At 39.8% G+C, this 20,336-nt stretch overlaps 1 protein-coding gene across 1 annotated transcript in view; it reads left to right on the top strand.

The window, feature by feature from the left end:
- Window positions 1–20,336, top strand: part of LOC100561760 (copine-5) — a 185,775-nt gene that overhangs the window by 89,484 nt on the left and 75,955 nt on the right. The window contains exons 6-7 of the mRNA XM_062978409.1: window positions 2,653–2,729; window positions 19,690–19,749. Of these exons, the coding sequence (XP_062834479.1) occupies window positions 2,653–2,729; window positions 19,690–19,749 (137 nt within the window). The remainder of the gene's footprint in view (window positions 1–2,652; window positions 2,730–19,689; window positions 19,750–20,336) is intronic.

Here is a 20,336-nt window from a genome sequence, read left to right as displayed (position 1 = left end):
ACAGTTCTCAATGAGGACAATCCTATACTTGTTTCTACAGAAGTATAGTGAACTGGGTTCAGTGAGGTGCTCTCTCAGGGAAATGTGCATATGATTGTTTACTGTCTCTCCACTGTCCAGACATGGACCAAGAGAAGTAGAGTCTAGGGAAGTAGGAGATGACAACTGACACTAGTGAGAAAAGGCATTATATTTTGCAACAACTGGACTACAGGGGCAATTTCAGAAGATGCATTTTTTGCTAATGCTTCATAATCTATAAGTGCAGAAAATAATAATAGTGCACTACTGTTAGAGATATGGCCACCCTTCCCTTGGGAAAGCTCTGATAAAGTATGTGCTTGGCCTAAAGAAGACCCCAAGCTTAATCTTTGTCATTTCCTAGAAAATACTCTTGCTTGACCTTCTGGAGAACCATTGCCAGACACTGTTGGCCAGACTAGGCTAGAGGAACCAGTAGCTTGATTCTGCCTGAGGCAGCTTCCTGTTATTATGTTCTTTCTGCAGAGCAGTAGGGCAGTGGAGTGTGACTTTATCCTTAGGTTATTGGTATGGGATGCAAGCCCCTTCCCTTTCATTTCATACTCCCCCAGTAATGTCTGCAGAAAATAGTTACATAGGATGAATGGAGGATTGGGCTTTTTATGAATAGTATTGGGAAAGTATGGGATTCTCTTCCATTTTTTTACTTCCAAGATTATGAACCATCCTTCAAAATATATAAAGCAATTCTCATGAAATAACATTAGTTTTGATTTCTAGCCAATGTACCAGTTTTACAGCTGGCATTTGTTTGCTTTTAAAAGACTCAAATTAGACTCCGTCTGTTTGTAAATTGTTGCAAACTTTATTTATTTTGCACTTACTTCTTTGGTCATATTGTGGTCTGAGATAGTGTTGGTTGTATTTTTATTTTCCTGCTATATTTGCAATATTACCTTTGGGAGTACTCTATGCATTGTAAATTGTGGCATTATATGTAGTTCTGTGTTTTTGCATTCCAATTCATTTATTATTTATTATTTATTTATTTATTTAAATTATATACCGCTCTTCTCCCCTCTAGGTTGCCAATATTGTTCCATTTTACAATTGTTGTTATATTCTTAACCATTATTTTGACTCATATGAAGAAATAATCACAGAGAGGCTGGATGTATTAGTTGCATTTCCTGAGATGTATAGAATGAAATCTAGCATTAATCCTAAAATAAGAGTAAAAGGTAAAGGTCTCCCCTGACATTAAGTCTAGTTGTGTCCAACTCTGGAGGTTGGTGCTCATCTCCGTTTCTAAGCTGAAGAGCTGGCATTGTCCATAGATACCTCCAAGATCATGTGGGCAGTATGACTGCATGGAGCACCGTTACCTTCCCGCCAGAGTGGTAACTTTTGATCTACTCACATTTGCATGTTTTCGAACTGCTAGGTTGACAGAAGTTGGGGCTAAGAGCAAAAGGTCACCCCACTCCTCGGATTCGAACTGCCAACCTTTTGGTCAGCAAGTTTAGCAGTTAAGTGGGTTAGCCCGCTGTGCCACCGGGGGCTCCTAAAGATAGAAGTAGAATCATTGAAATGAGAGCTCCTATTTATTTCAATGCTTCTAACATACAATCTTGAACACACTCAGTCCCACCTGATTTTAAAAGCTAAGTGGGATCAGGCCTCTGGAAAAGCTAGGAAACAATCCTGCCTGAAACCTTTTGCAAATGCTGCCAATCTAATTTGAGAATCCTGATCTAATGGACAAATGGACAAATTTACTATAAGGTAGGATCCTAATGAGCATATTTATGCAATTCTCCAAATGTGGATGAGTTTAAATGGGTCACTTTATATAACCATAAATCTAACATAAATGTAACATACATCCCTTGAGAGACTCCCCCAGATGTCATCTCTACCTTTCCTGGGTTATATATTTAAGACCGAAGGAGGACCCAAAAGTTGGGTTGCTCCTAATGACCTGCAACCAGAAGGCCAACTTGAAAATCCCTCCTCCAAGTTGCATGACTTGAAGTGAGGATTCAGCTTTTAGGCCATCCCTAAGTGAGGTCTCCCGCCCCACCCTCTTAGCAGTTATGACCTAAAGACGTAGTTCCAGAACAGTCCTGTTTATCAAATGGGTGTCATAGTTGTTCAGAAATTTCTGCTTCTCTCCTCCCCAACTGTCAAGTGACCTCCACAAGCCAATGGGCACAGTCCCTAGTCAACAGTATATGGTAGGTAAAAACCTGGTGAAAAATTCCAAAGTGGCCCTGAAGCAATCAGCAATATTCACAGTGTCAGAGGTGGGAGAGTGGATCAATGACTTTAAAGGGAGAGGAGATGGCAACAGGAACTTATAAGGCCTCCAGCTCTGTCCCCAGGCTCTCCAACCTGGTGCATTTCATCATAACCTGGCTGCTTTCCTCTTGAGGTTATCAAAGACCACAACTCTGAGCAGTATGGTACATGGGATGGATTTTAGCTAAGGCTGCTGCAACTTATAGTTCAACCACATATGAAAGGTAACATGATCCCTACACCACACTTCTCCAGTCATCTCAGCAACTTTCTGATAACTTCCCAACTCAAATCTTCACAGAGTCCAAGAGAAACAGCCAAGATGAATTTGTGTTAATTTCTAATTATGGTATTCATTTTCTTCATCAGGATTTTCTTGGTCAGACATTCTGCACACTGGGTGAGATTGTTGGGTCACCGGGAAGTCGCCTGGAGAAGCCTTTGATGTGAGTGTCCAGCCCATGCTGATTTGGTTGTGGTTGCTAGTAGTATTTAAGCTCTAGAAACTTGGCTGCATTTGTTGTGTGTATTCACAAAATATTGAGTCAGACAGAAAATATAGACTGCTAGCAAATGGACCACACAAACCAATTCCCCACTAAGAATTCTCAAAAGGTTTTCTCTTAGGTTCACATTTTGGAAAATAGAAAAATGTGTGGAGGTAACCTCTCCGTTTAAATAAAAAACACAAAAACTGTGGGCCCACTCAGAGATTTGTAGCTTGATTGGGTGCTGAGTTTGTCTGTCTGTCTGTTGGTTTAGGATCCCTTCATTTTTCCTTTCATCTAGTATGCACATAACAATATAATATCTGGCATCACATGGCAGAATGAAAGAATTCTGCATTTGTTGTATGCATTTGTTGATTGAATCAGGCAATATTGATATGTGGTTCGCATGTTAGTGGGACAGTAATTCTGTTCTGGGTTTTAATGTGAAATTTCAAAGAAATAGCAAAAATGTGTGTGGGGGGGGTGTATGATGGGGTAGGCTTCAGTGTCTTTGGAAGCTTCTTTAATGTTCAGACTAAACCTCAGAGTAGATTCACTCTCCCATTCATATGGAAGCTAAGAATGGATTCCAAATTTTAGCAATTCAATTGATCTTCAGCTCAGTCATCACATATGACTGCTCCACTCCATAGTATACAGTATTTGTAATTGCTAGGGAGCTAATTACACAAGTTTGATACAAGTTGGCACAGAGATATATTAGCATAGCTCAGATATGAAGTTAGGATCATCAGCAGCATTTCTTTTGCAGCAACTTATTCAGTTAAGCAGACTGATCCTGTGTGCATGCTTCTTGGAGATTAAAATGTTAAGTCTCTGGAGATGGAGAAATTGGGTGCATCTGACCCCCCACAAGGCTAATTTTATTTCTGCTTTTGTTTTCTTTGATGATGGCAGACTGTCTCAAATGCTATAGCACTCCTGACAGCCTTTGGATCAAAGTTTTTGTTTGTTCCAAAGACTAATATTTGAACCTTTGGTGGGGAGAGAGCAAGGAATGATGTAAAATTGTTTTTATAGTACCTCTGACCTGTCTCATTAGTTTGCCATGAGTTCATACTACCTGATGAAGTTTTAACAAGATCACAATGTCTTATTAAGATGACTTTTCATTGATCTTCAAAATATATAAACTGAACATTCAGCTTAATTGGCACACTAAGCATGTTTTCTTGTTGCTAGAAAACAAGCCAGATTTCTAGCTTCCTGCTTGCCTGCAAAAAAATTATTTCTGACTTGCACTGGTGTAACTGGAGGTACTTGATAGGTTTATGCACAAAGATTTTCACTGGCTGTGCCATGGCAGCCATCCTGTGCTGGGCACAGCTCCACCTGATCTTATGCAACAGCCACTGGTGGGCAAGTGTGTTTGCATATTTGTGTACTTGCAGGAAGAGATCTTTTTGTACCATCACCTGCTTGGCAACTGTTGCTCTCCTGGGCCAGCTCTATTCACTAGTAGACCTTTATAATACACTAGTTTTGTTAGTATGCAATGGATAGAAGAGGAAGTGTTGTGCTTTGTTCAGCCCAAAAACTCTGATTCTAAATACATTTACTGGGAAGTTAAGTCCAACATAGACCAACAGGATATATGTAAAACATAGGTAGGATTGGGAGGTAAATTCTAAAATCTAGACTGGAAATCTGTTACTTAGTCTTAATTAGAGTACTTTGAAAAAATTGTAGAATGTTGAGTCAAAATACACTAAATGTGATTGTTTCAATGAGTTAACTAATGGGATGCAGACCTTATTTTTCCTCCAGTGACATGAAGTGTAATAATAATAATAATAATAATAATAATAATAATAATAATAATAATTTGCCGATACATCACACAGTCCTAGACACTTGGGAAGTGTCCGACGTGTGATCCAACACAACAGTCAGCAGAGTGTCTGCTGTGAACTCATCTTGTTGTGTTTCTGATGATGATAATAATAATAATAATAATAATAATAATAGTAATAATAATTGTATTTCTTACCCGCCTCTCCTTGTGGCTCAAGGTGGGTTACAAACACATAATCATCTAAATAAAACATTCTATAAAATACACATATTAAAATGTATTTCTATGAAATACATATTTTGCAGTGTACACTGTAGAATCAATACATTTCGACATCACTTTAATCTTGGGAGTTGTAGTTTTACAAGGTCTTTAGCCAAAAAGTGGCGATGCTTCACCAAACAACAAATCCCATAGTATTGAATATGGTCAGGTAAAGTGGTGTCAAACTGCATTGATTCTGCAGTATAGATGCACCCATAGAGATGTGTACCTCAGGGGAGAAGCTAGCATTTTGCAGAAGTGAAACACCTCAGAAGGAGATGGCCTGTTCATAAGCCGTAATTAATGCGAGGTCTTTTCATAATGATAGATCATGGTTCACTCGTACACTGGAATGCTGATATAACAGGAGTCCTTTTAAACCCTGCAGAATGTATGAAGCTGTTTAGTTGACAGTATCCACAATGGAAGTAATTTTGAGAGACCAAAGAGCTAGACCTAAAAACCAATAATGTGGAATTTGATGAAGATATCACAGACAGGCCAGGTAGGGGGACTTGAAATGTTTAATTTGTTTTTTAACAGAATTCAAAGATAAATTTTGTCACAAACATTTTAAAAAATTACCTAAACTAGGAATTTCTGATACAAGTTAATGCAGATGACAAATTTTAATAAGAGGCTAAGCACATATGCATATGCACACATACACATGAGGAGGAAAGTTTCAAAAAGATTTGAGCACTCAAAAGTATTTTATATTTGCTACTTAGCATTGGTATTATGGATTATGACAGCCTCCCAGGGCTGTATTATTTTTCTTTGCTGCAATAGTCCATAAAGTTAAAAAAGGCATTCAGAGCCTTGATCCAACATCTCTAGCTGAGGAGATGATGAAGTTGAGAAGCCTTCTACAGCAGAATCGTGTATCAGTGAAGGCCCTCTAGTATTTTTAGGAAAGACAGAGAGGAAAGGCCTTGCAGTGTAGTGGTAAAAGTATTAGAATGATACTTGGGGATAAAAGCTCAAGCATAACGGAGCCACAAAACCTACTGAGCTAGTCACCCTCTCCCTTTCAGATCCCTTTCACACTGCACAGTTTCTGCACACTAAAATAAGTGCCTCCTCAAACTACAAACTTCTGGACTCCACAGGTTGAATCCATGACAGGAAAAGCAGAATTACGGTGCTATAATTATGTAGTGTGAAAGCTACCTATGAGGTTCTTGTGAAGTTAAAGTGTGGCAGTGATTGTGGTGGTGAAGAAGGAGGAAGAGAAGGAGACCAGCTATGTGTGCTGCCCTGAGCTTGAAGGAAAGGCAGGAGAGAGGGAGAGAATAATCGTGGCCAACAGAGTAGGGAGAACTTGTTGCATTGTGGTGGGTTCCTCCTCATTTAATTTACACTGAGAAGTTAGTGCTGTGAGCGCAAACCTTTAAAAGCACAGCCATAACTTTGCAGCTTCCTAATCCAAGCATCTTTCCTGACTGTTTTTTAAGACAACAGCCCTAGAGCCCTTAGAAGGCAGCAGGTGCCAAGATACTTTCTCAATTGCCATCTGTAATTGGAAGTGAAGATAGAGAGAGAGAAAAGAGAGAGATTCACTCTTCTGTCTTTGTAGAAGATGCCTATTAATTCAAAAGCACCACGGGAGGGTGAATACAAGGAGGAAGGCAGTTCATACAAGTGGGTGGGGGCATTGCAGAAACCCACTGTGGAATTCATTATCATTGCTATTGGAAATAAGTTGGAACCCCATGCTTTTTCCTTAGAGAAGCTGCAGGTACAAAGTGCCAATCCTGCCTGGGTATAAAGAAACATAAAAGGAGGCAGACTTCTAATCATTATTTATACCATGTGCAGCTCTTCTAATGTGCCAAATGCTTTCCCTGTCCTCATTTATGTTTCCCCTTCAAGGGGACCCTGATCCTCCCATTCCATATATACAGAAATGAGACCCAGATGTAACAGCTTGGATCCTGACAACTGTGAGCAGAAGAGAAACTTACAAGCAAAGCATTGCAAAGTGGACAAATGGGGATCAAGGACAGCTGCAGATAAAAAGCCAAACACACACACATATATTAAAAAGTGTAGAAGTGGTTATGCTCCTGCATGAGGCAAAGAAATCAATCTTTTTACTAAGGGATTTCTGTCAGTAGTTTCTGGAAGATGGCCCAGGGCATTTTCCTTTGCAGCATACCTAACATCCATTTCATAGCTTGAAGGTTACCTTTAAAAGTAATTGCTTACAGTTATAGTTCTAAGGCTCAAAAGTAGGTTAGCTTCCACTGTATTATACATTCCAGAAAGTAACACTTTGTTTCCCCTTTTCTCAGGAGTAACTGAAAGAGGAACTTTTTAGTTACTTCAGTGTTAGCTGGCTGATGATTTTCATAACTGGAGTGTTGAACCTACTCTGGGTTATAGTGTGAACTTTGATAGAACTTTCCAGCATGATGAACCCCATCCCCAAATAGATTCAACACCTGTTGACCATCTGATTGGCATGTAAACCACAATGAGTGACATTTTTTTAAAATGAATACTATGAACAATTGCCCTGCAGTAGAAATCACATTCTCCATCCCATTGACTGCAAGAGAGCACAAGCTAGCAATTCAACTATGTGAAATTCTTCATCCTTCATTTTTCTGACTACCCCTCCATAACTATAACATTGCCAGAAAAGGAGTGATATTATCTGTCACTCAGTTGCAGGTTCATATGTGGTAGCTCTTTTTTCATTTTTGGCTTTCCCATTACCACAGTCCCTCTGCAGCCTTTTGCACCCTTTTTAAAACCTCTCTGAGGGTCAGGAGCCCTTCTTGAATTGTTCAACAGAATACTTGGGGTTTTTTTTTTAGATTGTAAACCTTAGGATAGAAATTGCCAAAACTGATTTACCTTTGTTACTTGGTTGCAGCTCTTCTTTATGAGTGGCTGATATCAAGTGCTAAAAGACAAACAGTACAGTTCAGTGTGTGGGTATCCACACAAATGCAACCAGCTCAGTCTGTGGTTGTGTCACACTCAAGGCAGCGGAGCACCAAGAACCATACACGGAGGCCAATAAACTATCTAATATCTTTATTAAGGAAATATATAAGAATAATAAAAGCAAGTAGAAAATATAGTCCAGAAGCAGACCTTTCAAATGAGGTCAAATATAGTCCAGAAATAGTTTGTCCAGTAAATGATATTAGAGTCCAAAGATAAAATCCAATAAACCGAAACACACACTATTGCCAAACAATAGTGTGGGGAATTGTACAGGGTCTTTCAAGGTCCAAGGTATAATTCACAACAAAGCTGGAATAAAAACTTGATTCTAGGAACAAGGTCCGTGACTAAGAACAAGGCAAGGCAATTCTTGAAATACTTGAATAAGCAAGGCAAGGAAACTGGATTTGCGGACTTGCGAAGTCCACACAACGCTGGAACATGTTTTCACTCCTGAAGCTGCTCTGTTGACTCCGCACGGGACCAACCGTGCCAGGCACCTATATCTGGGTCTCGTTTTCCCGCCAAGCAGGTGTCCAGCGTTCTCTTTCCCTAGATAACGGGAAACGAAACCCAGCTTTCTCCAGATGTGAGACTCCCTGGATTTTCCCAGGGGAAACATGGCTAATCAGTGTCTTGTTTGGCTGCAATTCTCAAGCTCCTGCGAACCCGCTCTTTCACTCCCCTGTCTGCAGCAAAGGACTGTCTCCTAGCGAAGGGAGGTGGGAGCTGCTCAAGGTCTGTCTTAATTGGTTCTGGGGCGAGAACATCAACATCAGGCATCTGGAAGGATTCCAGCTGTTGTTGATCCGGAGAAAACCCCATGTTTTCATCCTCATCTGCCACAGTGACACTAGGAGCGGGACTACAAGGCCCATGAGTCATCACAGGTTGCAGAGCAGGACTCGGCGCACACTGGGAAATTTACTCGGTCAGATTACCACTCTCATAGACTCCCAGCCAGTGTAGGAAATTAGGAATTATAATTCACAAAAGTAATTGTTTTGAAACTATAGCAAGACAGATTCTCAACTATGATTGCTACAGCCCCCCCACAAAAAAAGATGTCTGACTACCCCTAAAATGCTTTCCATTTTGTGATCTCAAGAGTGATTTGTCAATGCCCCCTAATGAACATTCAGTGTTAGAAATATTCCTCACATTTCAAGAGAATTGGGTAAATTCCTTCCGTCCTCAGTTATAGTAATACCACCTCTACTATTACGCAAAATTGGGTAACTGCTTCAAGGCCTAAATGCTAAGAGGTAGCCACACATTGTTGGGGGGAGATGACAGTGTTGATGAGAGGATTAAATGCAAGTCCAGTCAGCTTCTGTGAATGGAAGGAAAGAAATGGGGTACCATCTTGTTTTTTGCTTCAGGCAGTAAAATATTTTGGACTGTGCCCATTGACTGCAGAATCATCTTGTTCTCATTGTGGACCATGTGACTGCAGTACAAGCAAGAAGTGATGGGCTGTCAGGGAGCTCACAGTAAAGCAGCAAGTCTGCTGATTTAATAACAAACACAGAGGAGGATGAATGTAGCCCTGCCTCAGCACAATCTTTGTTCTGCTTGGATCTCCTGGTGGTGTGAGCAGGTCTTTCAAGCACAGCTACAAAGCCTGCGTTCTTCTGTGTGTTCCCCTCAGGTCCCTGGCATATTTTGAGATGGGAGATGGAGGAGCGGCTGCTGACACAGCGCTTTGCCTTTTCATCTCCATGTCTGTGATTTGACACTGATAGTTAGAGGAGCATGTACCCTGGGAATCGCCAGCTCCCGGGAGACAGCAGAACATAATTGGGCCCTTTGTTTTGAACATCAGTTTGCAGCCTTCTAGGCTGGAAAACAGCTTCAGTGAATATGACAGTGAAATTCAGTGCACTTTGCCCAGGATGGAGTTTACAGCTTGATTTTATGCTTCCAAAACTGGAGAGCCAAACTTTTCTACTTTTCTTATTTCCAACATTCCTATAGAGATTTTGAGGTAAAACTTCACCTACATGGAATGGGGTCACATGGACCATCCAGATATTGCTAAGTAGGACTGATATAAGTTGTAGTTTAACAATATCTGGTGGGCACATGTCATTCCTACATTTGAATGCTTGCAATCTTAACTGGGTGTAGGGTGTTGGGAGTTGCAGTGTCAAAAATGCAACTTTTCCAAGTTCTTGCCTGCAAACTGCTGTTCCTCCACTCCTGCTTAGGACATCATACAAACAGCCGGTCTTCAACCTCCAGTCAGTTCTTTCTGGTTCCACCACCTGCTTTGTTGAGTCATCTTTGCCAATGGAGAGATGTGAAGATCTCAATGTTTGTACATACTTTTGTGGTTCTTATTAGACAAATAAAGGCATCACACTTCTATAAAGTAAGGATCCAACTCCTGACTGACATGGATTAAGGATGAAAATCACCTTGTTCACAAAAGAACAAGATTTTTGTCACTTTTGTAGTGATGTTGCCCATTTTCAATATGCGTGTGTGTGTGTTGACACAAAATTGAAAAACGCAGTAACAATTGCCTTGCAAAACAAACTAGCATTGAGTTATTTCCACCTTTCTGCTCAATCAATACATGTTGCACTTGCTGTACATATGTGCATGTGCTTAGTTTAGCAAATGGAAAGGGCCATAGTTTTGCACAGAGCCTTTGCACAAAATGCAGGAAAAAAACAGTGCAGGGAAAACAAGACTTGCTGCCCTATTTCTGTTCTAATGTAAACATCTCTCAGATAGGCTCTAGTATCCTTGACAAGCTGTAGCATCATCCTAAAGTGGCCTCTCTTCACCAAAATCTTGCCAGAAGTGGGGGGTTTTCACATCCTTAATATAGACATACAATGCAGAGATCATCATTAATTTTCAGGGTCAGTCAAGGTTCTTTGTAAGATAAGAACATTTAAAATCCCCATCCAGTTAGCCTTGGAGAGAGAAAAAAATCTAATAATATTTAGAATCATGAACAATTTGTTTTTAATTGCGTTTTGAATTACACTATGTAACACGAATTTTTTTCCTGGGATATAAATGTCATTTTCTAATTGGTTCTATCATTAAAACATGGAAAAAGTTTATTACAGGACATCCTGTAATACATTTTGTGATAGTTTTTCAATGAATATCCCATAGAGTCTCAACCAATTCAACATAGTTTGTGGCAGCCACAAAAATGAAGTTTCTTGAATGTAACAACTACTTTCAAAATAAGTATTGCACAATTAAACAGGAATAACACTTTCAAACAAGGAACAGATTTTTTTTTTAAAAAAAAGACATAGTGTTATTATACTAAGCAGGATTTACAAAATGAAATCAGAATAATCATTCAATCTTCAATATTGAACTCCACTGACATCCATATGGGTTTTCAATTAGGATGTATATCCTTCAGCTCTCAGTTTAGTGCATTCACACAAAACCCAGAACTCAAATGACATTTCCTATGAAAAGCCCTTTCATGAGGGGTGTCAGGCCCATTTATTTTTGAGTTTGACACCTTATTATTATTATTATTGTTATTATTATTATTATTATTATTATTATTGACACATTATTATTATTATTATTATTATTGACACATTATTATTATATTTTCAACTTATGGTTGTCTTGAAAGGGCTGTTTGTAGGTAATTGTCAGACTGTATACATGTAATTATGTTGCCCTCACATTGAAAACCTTGTGGGTCACATAAAGTGATGTGGCAGGCTGGATTCGGCCCTTGGGCCTTGTGCTTGATGTGTGTGCACTGTTATAGCCTTATGACTCCATCCTAAGTGCCATGGTTCCATCCTATGGAATACTAGACTTTGCTTTTTAGGGATGAGTGTTTATAATTTTCAGCTAAGGAGCTCTAGTGACTCACCAAATTACAAATCTAGTTGACTATAAGATGGAGTCTTAACAATTAGTGTTTAAACTATGTAGTATAAAGACCCTACATCATGGCATAGAAGAATCCTGCATTGTTGACACCCAGTGTTTGCTGGAGCTCTGCAATAATCTTTTTATTATTTCAATTGGCTGCAGCTTCTATCAGTCCTTTTTTCAAAGCTGGGATGTATTACCTCCAGCAACGGCATAAGGCATGCAAGAAGTAAAAACAGCGTGTCATGAAGAAGCCTTTTTTTGTCCTTTCCTGGCAGAACTGTGTTTCTCCTTTGTGCTTATTCCAACAACACATGCAGGCAAAATAGTGACACTGAAGCCAGCTGATTTCTTATGCCTGTTTCCAGCTAAACTAATTCAAGATTAGTTTGCACGTTTGGTGGGCTCTGATTCATGAGATTACTGCCCACTGTGTGTGTATATATGTATGTTTAGCTTCTAAAATATCAGAGAAATGAATTAATTTCCTTCCCCAGCCATCTCCCTCTCTCCCTCTCATATACAGATTGGATTCAGCCTGGTTTCCTTGCACAGTAGTCATTTGTCACTGGAGCCTCAGTTTCTATTCCCCTAGTAATTTTTCATAATCTCAGTTCCACATCTTAGTCTTTGGCTGAATGCCTGCCTGACCTACAGAGTGGATGAGCCCCTGAGATCTGAGAGGTGTTAGTGCAAGTGAAGGATGCTGACCATCTTTCAAGGGGCACGATTGTCACATGCCAAGACTGTAGAAACTGTTCACTCACAAAGCTGACCTCATGTGCTACCTTTGTGATGGAAGAAATGCATGGAATCTAACTGTCCAGAAGGAGAGAGGGCACTTTGTTTCCTGAGGACTGGCACAGTTGGCTGCAGAACCCACTTAGCATTTGTGTCCTCCCATTGCGGGAATAAAGAATCAGGTGTGATCCCTTGTTGTGGATTGTCAAAACTGGGTCAGGACTGAGGATAGAGAAAGACAGAGTGCAGCTGTAGGAAAGAGCAAAGGAAGAGGATCAGTCCTATGCCTTCCTCAATTAGAATGTATATGTAGTGTAGGTGTATGTGTGAGCACACAACGTATTGAATAGTGCCAGAAGAGGTAATACATTCCCCTTGAGGTTGAGAGGGGGGGGCAGAAGAATAATTTGGGGGCTGGAGACACATGAAGGCCACAAAAAAAGGCTAGGAATCACATATAGTCTCGAGGCTGTAATTTAGCTGTTCTTGGGTACATCTACACTGTAAAGTTAATGCAGTTTTACACCACTTTAGCTGCCAGCCATTGTTCAATACTATGGAGTCATGGAAGTTGCAGTTTTTCAAGTTCTTTAAACATCTCTGGTAGAGTGTGCCAAACTACAATTCCTAGGATTCCATACAATTGAGCTAAAGTGGTGCCAAATTGCACTAATTCTACAGTGTAGATGAACCCCTTGTTTCAGGTATTGTTCATATGATTAGCTGATGGACTACTGGAAGCAGTTCCCAGATGCCGGTACTGCCTCCTCAGGTATGCAAACACTACGTTTCCTAAATAAGCAAAGAATTGTCTCTGAAACCCTGTCCGGTTATGGAATCTCAGCTCTGTTTCCATGGGTGGTGTCTCAGATTCATGTCTGGTTCTTATAGCAAGTACAGTGAAAGATTTCCAGGTTTTACAAATAGGATAGCACCTGGCTGCATACATTCCCATAATCATCATGAAGCTAATGTATGAATCACCTCTTAAATATGGCGGCAGATTTTTGAGCCATTGGAAGCCATGTCAAAGGAGACATTAGTGATATCAGTGGTTGTATGACTTGGTACTGATGCTGAAGGAAGTCCATAAACTACTATTAAAATAGGGGAATAACCAGATACATTGGCCTCATTGCAGTCATCTTCCTTAGGGCCCCTAAAAAGAAAAGCAGGAAAAAACAACAGGTAGATTGATCAATTGTTATATACAGAGAAATTAGATTCTTATTAAATTCTGCTATCCTGAGCATGTCTTGGTTGTTTCTAGATTGCATTTCTAGTAAGCCTCTTCTGAATTTTTCCTAGTTTTTGCAATTTTCCTGTTTGTCTGAAGTGGTGTTTCATGGCCTAATCCTGCTTCTGCTCTTGACTAAGTTTGGACCAAACAAAGCTCTTCCTATATTCTGATCCTCTTGTGCAGTTCAAATATTGGTTTCTACTTGATGGAACACAACCAAAGAAAATATACTTTTTGGATATACAATTGTCATGATTCTCCATCCAGCATTACCAGATCCTATTGGATCATTTTCTGTTTACCTTCATCCATACTGTTGGGCTGTTGTGGAATTTTTCAATGGGAAAATTAATTTTTCCCAACTCTGGGAAGACAGATATAATTTCCATTCCTGCTAACCCAGATTTTCACATGGAAGAGTGAAGGAGAGGTTGATCATAGTATTGACAAGCTGGAACCTGTCCAGAGAAGAGTGACCAGAATGATCAAAAGTCTGGAATCCAAGCCCGATGCGGAGTAGCTTAGGAAGCTGGGTATGTTCAGCTTGGAAAGGGCAAAGTTAAGAGGTGACATGATAGCCATGTTTAAATATTTGAAAAGCTATATTGGAGCAGGCTTACTTGGACATGGAGCAGTTAATTCAAACTGCAGGAAAAGAGATTCCACCTGATATTGGAAGAAATTCCTGGTGTAAGAGCTGTTTGGCAGTGGAATATACTGCCTCAGAATGCAATGGAGTCTCCTTCTTTGAAGGTTTTAAAATAGTATCTGGATGACCATCTGTTGGGAGTGTTTTGATTATGTATTCCTGCATTACAGAATGGGGTTGGACTGGATAGTCATGTGATCTCTTCCAACTCCATCATTTTACATAGCAAAGTACATTGTTGATGCTTGGCAGACAGAGGTACATTATGCTGATAACCATTTCAGTGATACTGAGCACTGATCAGGCTGAGCTTTTCTAGTGGATGGCAAGTGCCAGATAAATTCTCCACTTCTTGGAGCTGGTAGAGGGATGGCATCCAGCAAAGCCATGTCCTCTGACTCTGCAATTTGCTAATCAATGCTGTCTCCAGCTGGTAAAGAGGAAGGTTACTGCTCTTCACTGTCAGTAGCTGCAGCTGTGGTGATCAGTCATCTCTGCTCTTTTGCCTCCTCCCATTACTCCAGTTGACATGGTGACCACAACATCATGAACACAAGACTGCTATTTTATACCCTAGAGAGCTTTCTGAGCCTCAGAAAATAATCCTAGCTCTTCTGTAGAAGTAGTAATTGGCACTGGCATAGTCGCATGGTCAGTAAAAGCAGGCTGTGGCTTAATGCTGCAATGAGGAGTTGGAAGGCATATTGACTGCCCAAGGTACCTTGAATGATTGTCCCAACATTCCCCATATCCTCAAGGCTCCTAAGATATTGTGGAGAATGTCTCTACTTTAGGATTACCATATTTTAGGCTCAGCAGAAGACTTTTTTTACACTGAAGACAACTTTCAGTTCACTTTTTGTTTTTTTACAAAAATAATTTCTGGATATAAAAAAATAAAGTCCAGGAAAGACATGCCAAAATTCACTTCATGTTCCGGCAAGGGTGTTGGGAGGCATTTGCGGCAGCCCCCATTTTTCCAAAATATCAGAGTACTGAGGACCTGAAAAACAATTTTGGAGTCTGGATACAACTGACAGACTGTATTTTCCCCTCACCATTAGCTAATACTAGCTAGTAAAGGTAAAGGTTTTCCCCTGACATTAATTTTAGGTGTGTCCTACTTTGAGGGTTGGTGCTCATCTCCATTTCTAAGCTGAAGAGCCAGCGTTATCTGTAAACACCTCCAAGGTCATGTGGCTGGCATGACTGCATGGTGTGCTGTTACATTCCTTCCGGAGTAGTATCTGTTGTTCTACTCACATTTGCATATTTTCAAACTGCTAGGTTGGCAGAAGCTGGGGCTAACAGCGAGAGCTCACTCTGCTCCCTGGATTCGAACTGCCGACCTTTCGGTCAGCAAGTTCAGCAGCTCAGCAGTTTAATCCGCTGTGCTATTGGGGGCTCCTAATATATGTCATAGCAAAAACATCGAAGTAGTTGCCGATATCAATACTTTACAGTGGCCACCAGCAACATTTCAAAAATAATATTAGCTATGTCATAGCAAAAACACTATATTTGAAATGTTGCAGTTGGCCACTGAAAAGTATTGATATCAGCAACCACTTTGGTCCCAGAGAGAAAGCAGCACCAATCCAATGTATACAGAACCCTTACAAATATGAAAAAAATGCAAATAATAAAATTGCTATTTTTTTTGCTAGGGAAAATATTTATCTTGGAATATCTAGTTTCTCCAGCATAATTCTATTGTCAACGACTGCCAGATCACACTGGAGAACCTAGAGATTCCTAGAAAAATGTTCTCTACATTCTCCAGTGTGCTCACCATATAGTCACACTGGGAGATCTAGAGAATTCTAGAGAGAACATTTTAATCAAATTTGTGAATAATAAAGTCTGCAAATGTCAAAACTGCAAATGTGAGGTGCTGACTGTATTACTTTCCCATTAACCAACCCTGTTTCCATCCTTCCTCACGGTAATAATCAGCAACATAATTGCATGCCTTTATAGGGTATAAGGAAACCTGAACTGTTTATAGAAGTCAACTTTCCAAATGCATCTTCCAGCACAACTAAAAAGCTGAGCCAAGGTACATGGAGAGGGCTTAAATTACTCTTTCAGAGAACTCAGTAAGAGGAGGAGTAAACCTCAGTCAGGTTCTATAAATACTGTCAAAGAAACGGTATCGCTGAAGGAAGGGGATTTGTCACTGTCTCTGTAGTTATAGCCCCAAGCAAGGAAGATGGGGAAATTTAGCAAGCATAGCTATTCTTTGAAGGAGTAGAGTAGATGGAGGAGAAAGCTCAGAGAGACCCTATCATTGCAGCAATGCTTTCCACTCCAGTCTATGCATAAAAATGAAGCTCCTCAATGGAATCCCAGAGCCACAACAGCTCATTGGTCAAGGTGGTGATGTGCTTGAACATTGGCAAGCATGCAGATTCTGTCAGGAGTTTATCTCTTTGAATGTGAGCCTGTAGGGCATTTTCAAGGAATGAGAATCCAGAGGCCTGAGTGCTTATGAACAAAAAACAGGCCCCTGGACCAACACAGCTAGAAAGCTGAAGCTGTTGTTTCCAGATTATGGGACACTTTAGTGGGGTCATCACTACAAGACCCCTCTGGGCATGCTGAATTTTACATGTGATTTAAGATTACAGTAGAGTCTCACTTATCCAAACCTCACTTATCCAAGCCTCTGTATAATCCAAGCCATTTTTGTAGTCAATGTTTTCAATATATCGTGATATTTTGGTGCTAAATTTGTAAATACAGTAATTACAACATAACATTACTGCATATTGAACTACTTTTTCTGTCAAATTTGTTGTATAACAAGTTTTGGTGCTTAATTTGTAAAATCATGACCTAATTTGATGTATAATAGGCTTTTCCTTAATCCCTCCTTATTATCCAAGATATTCGCTTATCCAAGCTTCTGCCGGCCCGTTTAGCTTGGATAAGTGAGACTCTACTGTATTTGAAAAACAGGACCTAACCAGTAATACCTAGTGTTGTTATTGCATGCCTTCAAGTTGTTTCTTGGCAAGATTTATTTAGGGGGCATTCACCATTGCCTTCTTCTGCAACTGAGAGATTGGCTTTCCATGGCTGAGCAGGGATTGAAACCCTGGTCTCTCAGTCCAACACTTCACTATGTTCATTCAATGACAAGTACCTTCCATGTTAATGGAAGTGCTGAATCGTTTTAATATTCTAGTATTTAAGCGGAACTGCTGAACCCTAACTCATACAGTCAGCTATTTGGATAGCTTCCTTGCAGTTTGGACTAAAATCCAAGGTGTTTTCAACTCTGCTATTATGGGAACCACCCATTTCCACTGGACTTAACGAGAATTTCCATGTTGTACCAAGAAGCTGGCATCATCTTTCAGGAGCCCTTTGGGTTAACTAAAATGGTTATCTGAGAGTTATTTGCAATGATTTTATAAGCTTCAGGGTGGGTTTGCACATCCACATTCATTTTTCTGTGTGTCATCACTCAGTAGTTTGCGTTGAACTGAAAAAAACATTGATGTTTGATGTGGTCTGAAATCTCTGACTTTGATCTTTGAGGGCCATTTCATACTGCTTTATACACATCCAAGTAATTGCTTGATGGCTGTCATCAAGTGATGAATATGCATTGGTGAACTCAAACGCATGCCAGGGTATAGAAGTGTTTTGGATGATGTTGTACTAATCCCTTTCATGATATCACCTAACTAACATGTTTACATTAAGAAATGCTGGGCAATATGTCTTAACCAAATACATCCTGCTTAAATTTCTTATCATTTCAAAATGAAATATTCAAGATCAGCAATCAACAAAAAAGAATACTTTTTTGGGGGAAAAGTTAAAAACATAGTCACAGGTAGGATTTGATAGAATTTGGGTAATAACCAGTAACACTGGAGACTATATGTAATGTTTTCAAAAAGCCAGTCAGACCAAAGGCTTAATGGGATAAATTAGTCTTTAAATGTTGAAATACCATCAAGAATGGGGCAGGGATAATTCCTTGTATCAAGGAGTTCCACAGCCTGGGGAACCAAGACTGAAAAGATCATTTTACACATCCCTATCTAACAATATGTGGGCCTTCGTAGCTCAACTATAGGTAAAGGTAAAGATTTTTCCCTGACATTAAGTCTAGTTGTGTGGGGGTTGGTGCTCATCTCCATTTCTAAGCCAAAGAGCCGGCATTGTCCGTAGACACCTCCAAGGCCAAGTGGCCAGCATGATTGCATGGAGCACCGTTACCTTCCTGTATTTGCATGTTTTCAAACTGCTAGGTTGGCAGAAGCTGGGGCTAACAGTGGGAGCTCACCCCACTCCCCAGATTCGAACCGCCTTTCAGTCAGCAAGTTCAGCAGCTCAACAGATAAACCCACAGTGCCACCAGGGGCTTTAAGCTCAACTGTACTTTTGTGTAAAATTGTATTGAAGAATATAATCATTTAATACTATATTTCTATATGCACTTAATATGCAATACATGATAAGATTCCTATATAAATAAATACATATACAGGCAGTCTCTGAATTACAAACAGCCAACTTACAAACAACTCACAATTAAGAATGGGGGTGAGATAATAGGAAGGGAGAGAAATCTACTTCTTGGAAGAGAAATCCACCCCTTAAAGAGTAGTTACAGGGAAAAGGTGTCTCCACTGAAGCTTTATCCCTAATCCTTGTTACCACAAAAAGCCTTTTTTCTTTCTTTCAAAATCCAATTACCACAGGGACAGAAAGTCAAGTGAAATCTTCAGAACATGGGCACAAACAACAAAACAAACACCACAGGAGTGTTAACCCTTCTTTATATTATCCAGAGCTACAATAAGTGATATACAATAAGATATTTGGCTGGATGTATGCTTAAAAATGTACCTGTTCTGACTTACATACAAATTTAACTTAAGAACAAACCTACAGAACTTATTTTGTTTGCAATTTGGGAACTGTCTGTACTCTATACATGATTAAATTGTAATGAACTCAATAGGACTAAAATTTTGATAGCACTGTTTCTTAGTCCTTAACTGATAATGGTTTTAAAGGTAATCACACTATGTGAAGATGGAAAATTAGAATCAACACCAGGCTTTCATGTGAGCTTGGGAAAGTTGCTTTTGTTGGAATACTAGAATCTCTCAACCTCTCAAACCAGCCTGTCTACGGCTGTGCTAGTTTATGAGTACTGGGGCTTATAGTCTTTAAAAAAAAACAACTTTTCTAAGCTTGGGGTATGATTATCTTTTGGTTAAGAGTGAATAGAAGATGATACAAGGATACCTGGGGAGACAATTGCCTGGTCTAAAACTGAAACAGAACAAACGCCTGGTGTCAGTAGGAAAATACCTTTAGCTCCTCTTTTATTTCTTTTTTCCAGGATGGGAGCATTTACATTACATTCAAAAACTGGGAAGCCCATGCCATCTGTCTCCAATGGGTGAGTCCTGCTGAGACCTCTTACTTATTATTGAAGTCACTCTGAAATTTTCTTAACAGTTGGTTGGCAGAGAAGTGTGTATTAAGGAACTAAGAACCGCAGAGAAGTGGGAGGAAGAAGACTACTAATTCTAGCACCAACTTGGCACATTGCACCCACTGCAAAATTTAAATCTAGCTTGTAGGAGGAACATAAGTTTTCCTAGCCAAATGGTGGCACATCTCTTCGAAAACAACTCTTCATATATGTCATTCTGAGCCTGACATCGATACGGAGAGTGAACTGGGGTAGTTCTTTTATTTTTCTGATGGAAGTCTGCATTTCAGCTGTGTGAGGCAGTTTGCATACAATAAAATGTTGTTGTGAGTCTCCATCTGTGGTGTCACAGCCATCACAGCTTTGAGGTTCCACTAAATTTATACACAGTATAGATTAGTGCATTACTTTTAGATCTTCTCCATCTTTTCAGTGTTCAGAAAACACGATGGATCTTATTTATTGTCACACTAATTAGTTTTGGGTTTTATATAATCTCAGGGAGAAAATGAGACATGCAAGTCCTACTATTCCTGTGTTACTCACAAGCA

This window comes from Anolis carolinensis, chromosome 4, assembly GCF_035594765.1.
Source record: "Anolis carolinensis isolate JA03-04 chromosome 4, rAnoCar3.1.pri, whole genome shotgun sequence".
In the NCBI taxonomy this organism is placed as follows: Eukaryota; Metazoa; Chordata; class Lepidosauria; order Squamata; family Dactyloidae; genus Anolis; species Anolis carolinensis.
The sequence above is the reverse complement of the archived record's forward strand: the minus strand, read 5'-3'. Positions and strand labels throughout refer to the sequence as shown.